At 40.4% G+C, this 9,212-nt stretch overlaps 1 protein-coding gene across 1 annotated transcript in view; it reads right to left on the reverse strand.

Annotated features, from left to right (window-relative positions):
• LOC104082381 (transcription factor TFIIIB component B'' homolog) overlaps positions 1-8,309 on the reverse strand; it is a gene marked incomplete at its 5' end in the record, with an annotated part of 20,730 nt that extends 12,421 nt beyond the window's left edge. Inside the window, 6 exon segments of the mRNA XM_009585494.1 lie at positions 100-183; positions 2,002-2,038; positions 2,346-2,462; positions 5,453-5,846; positions 6,835-7,052; positions 8,093-8,309. Of these exon segments, the coding sequence (XP_009583789.1) occupies positions 100-183; positions 2,002-2,038; positions 2,346-2,462; positions 5,453-5,846; positions 6,835-7,052; positions 8,093-8,309 (1,067 nt within the window).
• Between the last annotated feature and the right edge of the window lie 903 nt (positions 8,310-9,212).

A 9,212-nucleotide genomic window follows, 5' to 3' on the forward strand; every position in this document is an offset into this window, starting at 1 on the left:
ATGCAGCAGCATGTGGAAGAGCTTTGCAGCCGCTGCCGCATCCCTCCTTAGGTGGACTCAAAGCATAAGCAAGGCTTTGTCCCATGAATCACATCATACCTTCAGTGCTTGTTTTTAACTGGAACATTGGATCACCCATTGCAAGTAAAGTCATGGCAGCTTCAGTGCTTCCATCATTAATTCCTGCAAAGTTGTTCAGACATGTTAAAAGTCACGAGCACATTAACCAGAAATCCACTTACCCATATTCAAAAAGCATTTGACACTATCATCAATGTAGTGAAGTACCTATTTCTTAAATTGTTGCCATTCACGGATCAAGATGCTTGTAGACAGACAGCAATTCTCATTCTCTAAATTCAAACTATTGTAAAAACACTGAGCAGCAATGTTATCCCCTTTAATGGTGTACTGGGTACACCAAGATGTTGGCAGCAGGGGGGCTGCCCTGGACACAGCCGGTTCCAACTGACCCCTGCAGGACAGAGCTGAGCCTGTCAGCCAAGATGGTGGCACCTTTGGGAAACATACTTAAGAAAGGGGGAAATGTTGCACAGCAGTGAAGAGTGAGGGGAAAAAGTGTCAGAAACAATCCTGCAACCACCAAGGTCAGTAAGGAAGGAGGGGGAGGAGGTGCTCCATGTGTGGGAGCAGAGATTCCCCTGCAACCTGTCGAGGAGACCTTGGTGGAGCAGGTAGATATTCCCTGAAGAAATTGCACCCTGTAGAGGACCCATGGTGGAGCAGACTTATCCTGAAGGACTGCGACACATAGGAAGGTTCCCACATGGAGCAGTTTACAAAGGACTGTATCCCATGGGAAGGGCCCAATGCTGGAGCAGGGGAAGAGTGTGGGGAGGAAGAAGCAGCAGAGACGAAGTGTTAGGAACTGACTGCAGTCCCCATTCCCTGTCCCCCTGTGCTGCTTGGGGGGAGGAGGCAGAGGAGTGGGAAATGAAGGTGTGAAGTTGAGCCTAAGAAGGTGGGGAGGGGAAGGTGTTTTAGCTTTTGTCTTTGTTTCTCACCACCCTCTATTTTTTTTGGCAATCGATTAAATTAGTTTTCCCCAAGTTGAGTCTGTTTTGTGATCTCCTTGTCTTTATCTCAACCCAGGAGCTTTTCCATTTTATTTTCTCCCCTCATCCTGTTGAGGAGGAGGAGTGGGAGAGCAGCTGGGTGGGCATCTCGCAGCCAGCCAAGGTCAACCCACCACAAATGTAAAAGAAAGAGGTCACAGTTTAATCACAGAAATCCATAACCTATAGTGTATATCCACATCCCAGTTTAGACTCCCGATTCCTAATCTCTACCCAGAATACATTCCTTTGCCTATCACTAACTGGTCATATCAGCCAAAACACTTCCATCCTCCAAAGCTATTGTACTGAAATAAATTGAGAGAACAAAGTAGGCTTCCTCTCCTTCAACTACAACAGTAGCCCACTCAATTTCCAGTGCTTCCTAGGAAGATGTATTGAGAGTGTATTTTAATTTAAAAGTGAAAGCTATTCCAAAAATTAATAGATCCATAAGAGTTTGTAACGTATCTCATTTGGAAAGAGTAGTTGCTTCTGGAGGACTGTGATCAGTCTGTCACACATACTATTTCACCAGTTTAGGATATTAAAGTCAAAGACCACAGAGATGACAAAGCTATGAATCTGCCCACTTTTTGTATTACTCAGTCACACATCAAGTAGGCTGCAAAGTTTCCTCTTCTCCCGGTACAATTAACCACAGAATGGGAAAGTGACAGACGGGACACACAAAGGGCACATTCTGACGCTGGGAAACAGAACCTTGCGATGCTTGGTTCCCCTACTTGATAGAGAACAGTAAGAAAGAAAATGGTTCAAATCTCCTCCAAAATACAGAAGCATCCAGTATCTCATAAGCTGTTTTTTTAATAAGATATATAAACTTCCAAACTTCCAGCAATAATAACTACATATTGGTAGCAAGTTAACGGGAAAGATATGAACAAGATTGTTTCATATCTACCTTTGTCCACCTCTGGATCTTCATGTACGGTTGTTTCCTTAAATAAAAAGAAAAACAATATCAAAGTTCTATATAAAATGAGTCCACAATTTTAATTTAATGCTTACGGGTAAATTCTCTGCCCAAAAGTTACCCTGGCTTTGAAAGGGTATTTTAAAGGCTGACAAATATTTACTTACATAGTTTTCCCATAGCTATGTCCCTCATATCTGTGTGGGACAGGTAAGAGTCTGTTAAGCTACACTGTTACAAGCAGACATGGCAACCAGACACTGTCCATGCAGCTTTGTATGTGCTATGAAACAAAAGAACAAAAAAAAAAAAAAAAAAAAAGACATTCTTACAGCTGTTGAGGTGCTTACTTTTTCCTCCTTCTGTATCACCGGCTGGAAAGATGCATGAGAGAGACTTTCAACATCAGTAGCCACCTGCACATCTGGTATATTCACAGATATTTCCAGCTGTAAAAATAATTATAGAAGTATTTCAGTTCATCAGCCCCGAAAGAAAATCTGTCAAATGCAAATTTTTATAAACGACATACTTATCAGATCTTGAACATTTAGTGGGATCCTTCCCAAAAAATGAAGTCTTACACATACCTTCCGATTTAAGAAGGCGCAGTTGTAAGCACTGGAGGCAGAACTGGTAGTGCTGCTTGTAACTAACTGGAAGCATCAGACAACCTAAAAACTTGTTTCTAATTGCTTATTACTCCACCAAACTAAGTTATGTGTCTGAGATCTTTCATGGTGGCTATTTACCTTAAATGGGTTTTGTCAGTTTTCACACTTTTTCTCTTTTAAGTCTTCATGAAAGAAAAAGAATTCAGCTTTTTTCCAAAGACAGACTAAGGAATATACACCCCCCCACACCCCCAGACACCCACCCACCATTTTACCTATAATTTTTTCTTCTTCTTCTTCAACACTGTCTTTTCACTGAGAACTTTAGACATTTGGTATTTTCAGAAACAAGGACTTGAAATTTGGCAGAAAGGTTACAACATTTCCCATGAGGTTCTTAAGAAAAACACTGCTCAATCTGGGTAGCTTTCAAAGGCTTGCACTTTTACAGACACTTTCCACTGATCTATTTAAATTTGACAACAGCTGAGTCCTCAGGTATCTAACCATATCCCTTACTAGTACTCATGGCTCTGTGTGTTAAACCAGGAAACTTGATCATCATCCCCACACATAATATATTCCACATCTTTGAAATGAAGGGATTCAGCAAAACTTGCTGTGCAACAACCTTCCTGTCCATTATCGTTCTAGAGTTCCCTTGGTGTTCTGACTGAACTTTAAATTCTCTTGCTGTTTCACCCAGAGAAAGAAACGGTGTGATTAATTCAGGAGACAAAAAAGCAGGATTTCAATGGGAGAAGAGAGGAAGATGACTGGTAGTAGTAAGCAAAAAGAATCAGAGTGAATGAAAAGAAGTAGTGATGAAGATCTGAGGCATAAATGGAACAGGTTGGATAAACTGATATGGAACAAAGCAAAAAGAAAGAAAAAAAGAGCTGTGAAGACACATCACTGAGATAAGACAGGCTAAAAGGGCCAAAAAAAGCAAAGAAGTCACGTTTAATGATAGGGAAAAAACAGAAAAATGTTTAAAACTTTAAGCACAATCCCTTTCAAGGCCTTGAACAGAGTCCTCCGTTCCCAAACCTCAACAGATCCCTGACGACAAAAAAGTATGCCATTTCCTCTCTAGTGACTGGTCTTAGTAGATATGATACCAAGTCTTGCTAGTCTTACAGTCTTGAGTTTCATTCTAGCCTAAAAGTACAATTAAACACAGGCCTGCATTCTAGGCTTAAAGCTTCCAACTCTACAAATGGTCCATGGAAGAGTCAAAACATACAGCTTTTGAAAAAAACTGACAAAGATGTAGATGGTCTCTCATTGAGAGTACCAGGGACTGAAGTCCATGGATCTGCCCATGCAGACAGAGCAGGAACATCACTGAATGGACTGCAGCCCATGGAGGACCCACGCTGGAGCACAGGCAAGGAGGGAGTCCATTGCAATGTCAAACTCTATAACCTGAACCAAAAGGACAAGGGCTGGAGATTTTAATGGATATATGTTTAAACTTTTTTTAACCCATTATTTGAGTTGTATGCTATAGTAAGTACTAGAGCAAGAACAACACGAATCAAGGGAACACAAGCCTCACAAGAAACCAGGCAAGTGCAGTAGTGACCAATCTGAACTGGCTTTGGCGGCCAAAAACTCAACACAACATGCCACTTTTCCTGAGCAACCACCTAATACATGGAGCCTGGCACGGACTAAACTCAAATGATATTTGATGGACATTTTAAGGGAGTGGCCCACAGACCAAGGGAATGATACCCATGTATACATCAAAGGACAGGAAGATAAACTGTGGTTAATAAGGATGTACTGGATAGTGTGGGACCTGAGCATGACAGACATGGTATGAAATAAAGGGTGAAGATTGTACTGGGCATGGCTGGGATGAAGTTAATTTTCTTCATAGTAGCCCACATGGTTTGGATTTATGACTATAACAGCGTTGATAACACACCAGTGTTTTTGCTATTGCTGAACAGTGCTTGCACAATGTCAAAGCTTTTGTTTTCCTAGTCTTTGCCCCAGCAAGTAGGCTGGGGGTGGGCAAGAGGTCAGGAGAGTGCACAGCTGGGACAGCTGACCCAAACTGAACAAGGGGATATTCCATATCATAGGATGTTGTGCTCAGCAATAAAAGCTCAGGGAAAGGAGGAGGAAGAGGAAGGCATTTGTGGTTATGGTGTTTATCTTCCAGCGTAACTCGTACACCAGCTGAGGCCCTGCTTTCCAGGAAGTGACCTGCCAATGGAAAGTAGTGAATAAACTCCTTATTTTGCTCTGCTTTCACGTGCAGCTTTTGCTTCACCTGTTGAACTGTCTTTATATTAATCCATAAGCCTTCTCACCTTGCTTCTATTTTCTCCTTGTCCCATAGAATAGGGGAGTGAGCAAGCAGCTGTGTGTGTGCCTGGCCACTGGTCAGGGTCAGCTCACCACACAGTTAAAGTTTCTTGGCGAGGGGGACACCACATACAGAAACATCTCCCTCATTCCCTCATTTCCTAACACTCAATGTAAAACTGAATGCTATTTGTTCCATCTTGGGCCTCAAAACATGCAGTAAGCATGGTAGTCGGTGCCTACATTCAATCCAATAAACAAACTGGTGAGCATCCTGCAGACCTATATACAGTCCATAAACATAACTGGACCTTAGACTGTTGTAGTATTTTGTTCAAAACCAAGTACATGTGCCAAGTAACATCCCTGCTGCTCTCAACGCCATTCTTGATGAACTTGAACTAAACTGTGATAAAACCCAAGTACTCAGAGATGCAACTAGGAAAAAAGCTGTTTAAACAATCAAAACAAAAGCATATACGCAGAATCCAGCTACTTGATACCTCTTCCATGGTTTCCTCTATCTGAACAGGAATAGGTTTTGGAGATCGAAGACCTATAGGAACAAACACTGGAGCTTTGTTTACTTCCTCTGGTGCAAAGCATTCATCTTCATCATCAGGCTCAAAGTCATCTGCCTCCTCTTCCTCCTCCTCCTCTTGAGAAGCCCAGAGGGTCACCAAGGTTATCTTTGAACTTCTGTGCTCTTTCCCAGATTTCTTTCTATGTGCGGTTTTCAAATTTTTGCCTCTGGTAACACTCAGTTTAACTTCTTGCCTTTGATTCCCCTTCTCACTGCAATCAGCCTCACATTCAGAGGCAGACGAAGGAGCAGTTCTTAGCTCTGAGACATGTTTTGGCAGCGCTATCCGTTTTGATGACCTTCTGGACTGCCTTCTAAAGTAAAGAACAAAAGCATCTTTAAAAAACAATGAAGTCCAAGATATTCCAAAAAAGAGGGGAACCACAAATTAAAACAAACTTAATGAATAAAGAAGGATCATTTTGACCAACAATACAATCTACTTACTTCCTAACGTATAGTGACAAAAATGCATCCACCTACCATTTAATCAGAAATCCCAGTTTCTTCATGTTTGCACAAAGTACTGACTGTAAATGTGTATTAGGCAGTTTCAGTGTGTTGGAAAGCTGCACAATTAAATTTACAAGATACAGAATTCTTTGATTAGAAAAGTATGAATTAATTCTCATTTTGAGGGACATGGAAGTCACATGCTTTTTACATCATGGGAACATTTGCAGTTCTCCTTTGCTAAAGCTATACTAGGAGCCCCAAACTATGATACTTTAGTTGATCAGACTAATGTTTAGAAACTAGAACTGTTAGATGATAACTAAGTATCTGCTCTGGTTTCTCAAACAGCAATCTCTTCAATAATCAGCTGCTTACTGTTTCCCTCCTCAAAATGATGGGCATGACCACTTTGGGTACCAAAAGTAATTCCAAACTTCCCAAAAAAACGTCCTCTTTGGTAAACTGGTGGGGAGGGGAAACAAATAGCAGCAGAGGACACTTCCAGCATGGAGTTTATATTTAGGTTAATCCCACAATCCCTGTGCCCCCAATATGGGTACTTCAAAGTCCTCCCCTTTAAAATCAGGAATTCCTGTTGAAACCAAAGGTGGACCCTGGGATGCATTGGCGGGAGTGCTGGCTGCGTTCATTTTATAAGAATGCACACAGGGTAAGAGACATAGGGATATCTGCATGCATCTGGTAGAGTTCAAATGGAAGACACAAGGACTGACATCCTTTATAGGCTCACAAAACACACTGCAGAACTACGGCTAATAATTAAGTTTTTAAAACAAAAGCCAAAACCAATCAGTTGAGCTTACAAGCCAAAATTAGTTGTTTTACCTTGAGAGATTGTCTGAATTTTTTTCCTCAAAGGTTGAAAGCTGAGAATCATCTTCTTGTTCTACTTGACTCTCACTCTCTGACGATATCTCCGGAGACTGGAGTCTAGTATCCTGCCTGATTCTTTTACAAGATGTTTCTTCAACAGAGTCTGTAAAATTGTGTTTTCTTGTACCCTCTGAGAAGGATGCAGCTTCCACTATGTTACTGGAGTTTTGCTGAACAGAGGAGACAATTACTACCATTTTAAGTGCTAAACATTTTTAACTGGTTTTGGTGACAAAAAGATTTAAAGGACCAAGTTTGAGGTTCTTGAAAACATGTCCAGCTGTCATCTCTGATACCTTAGGACATTTTTCCCCATTTTTTTAAATTTCAGGCTCTATAGCAGAAGTGTCATTAGATGGTATTATCCCTGATGTCTGAGTTCCCAGTGCTGCTGCTAGTTAACGGACCAAGGCCATGCTCAACTTAAAAGCAGCAACTCTTCAGAAGCTGGAAAGATGAATCATTTTCTAAAACTACCTATTAATTTAAAGAACAATTAGAGGGGAAAAAAAGAATTTTTTTTTTCTGCCCTGGGAACAAACTAGAAAGAAAAAACTACCATAGTTTACAGAATAGCACTTAAATATTATTCAAAACACACACAGAGAAACATATCCCAGGACATAAAAAACATCAGTAAGCACAGTTCTGTCAACTATGGATGCTTGGCTAAAATAATATGTTAACTGGAAGATTTTTGTGATCCATCTAGAAAAGCAACACCAGATAAACTTGATTCAGGTATCACAACTTCAGACAGAGAAGGAACTAGTCTGGAGTACGTTAGGCCTGTTGAGTGAATTTAAGCAGAAGGTCTGAACTTTGTTCACATACATTTCAACTTACACGTATACTTATATGAATTTTAGGTAGTATCTGATGTTAGACAGCTGCCTTAATTTCCATTGTTCAATGAATAACAGACATTAAATTAATTGGTAACAATGTTAGCATGTATTTATGATAATGCAGACTTCTGACCATATAAATTGTAAAACTTAAGACAACTGTGTACGTTAAAAATTTCCACAGTTTTTAGAATCTAAGTACGTTTATTCAGCATCAATTCCAATAGTGAATTAAAAAAAAAGAAAGAATCACATTAACCTCTCACAGCCATATACTGGATTTCTGTGCCACCTACGGTTCTAAGAACTTAAACACAAGAATTGAGGTATAAATTGGCTCAAAACACATGATTAGCACTTACCATCGACACACCTGTTTTTTCTAACACCAAACACACTTCTGCATTTCTATTCTCAGCATTGCCCTCTTCTCTGTTTTCACCTTCTTCAGGATAATCTCTTTTCCTAGTAACTCTCATTACGTTTAGCCTTGGGTTCCAGAGGGGTTCCCTCGCTTGATGCAAAAGTTTCGTATCACTCTTTCTACTTTCTTCTCCAGAACTTAATTTATCATTGGACCTACAAAAATATTTTTCAACTTTTAGTTCTCGTGAACTACAAAATACACTCTAAAAGTTTGGTTTACTATCAATTATTTAGTACTTCCAGCTAGAAATGAACTTAAGTGTTCTGCATTTTTATTTAGTTAGCAGGTGAAGTTTGAAAAAATAAGGGAAGGAGATGACTGGCTTTTTTGCAATAGTGGACCTTTCTGATTACTTTTGGAAAAGTCTTTTGGAAGGAAAACAACCTTAAGAAGTCAGGTAGAGCAGAAAGTTTCAGCTCTACCACCATAGGTCCCAAAAATCAAGCAACCATAGGAACATCATATTCATTAATTCCAGTGCTCAAGGTACTACTGCTTTTAAACAGAATGAAATTCTTACTGCTGTTCAAGCACATTCAGATCAGTAAGACAGAAATATTGGGCTTTTAAACTCATGTCTCATGAAAGGGCTAGAAGGAGGATCCAAGGAACTACAGGCCAGTAAGCCTCACCTCAGTCCCTAGGAAAGTGATGGAACAACTAATCCTGGAAACCACTTCCAGACACATGAAAAACAAGAAGGTGACTTGGAGCAGTCAGCATGTATTCACAATGGGGAAGTCATGCTTGAACAACTTGATAACTTTTTACAATGAAATGACTGGCTCAAGAGATGAAGGGAGAGCAGTAGGTAGTGTCTACCTTCACTTCAGTAAGGTTTCTAACATTATCTCCCCTAACATCCTCATAGAGAAGCTGATGAAGTATGGGCTGGATGAGCAGACAAGGAGGTGCACTGAAAGCTGATCGAAATGCCAGGCTCAGAGACAGGTGATCAGTGGCACAAAGTCTAGTTGGAGACCAGTAACTAGAAGTGTACCCTACGGGTCAATACTGTGTTCAATCCTGTTCAACATCTTCATTAATGATCTGGA

This window comes from Fulmarus glacialis, unplaced genomic scaffold (genome assembly GCF_000690835.1).
Source record: "Fulmarus glacialis isolate BGI_N327 unplaced genomic scaffold, ASM69083v1 scaffold13879, whole genome shotgun sequence".
In the NCBI taxonomy this organism is placed as follows: Eukaryota; Metazoa; Chordata; class Aves; order Procellariiformes; family Procellariidae; genus Fulmarus; species Fulmarus glacialis.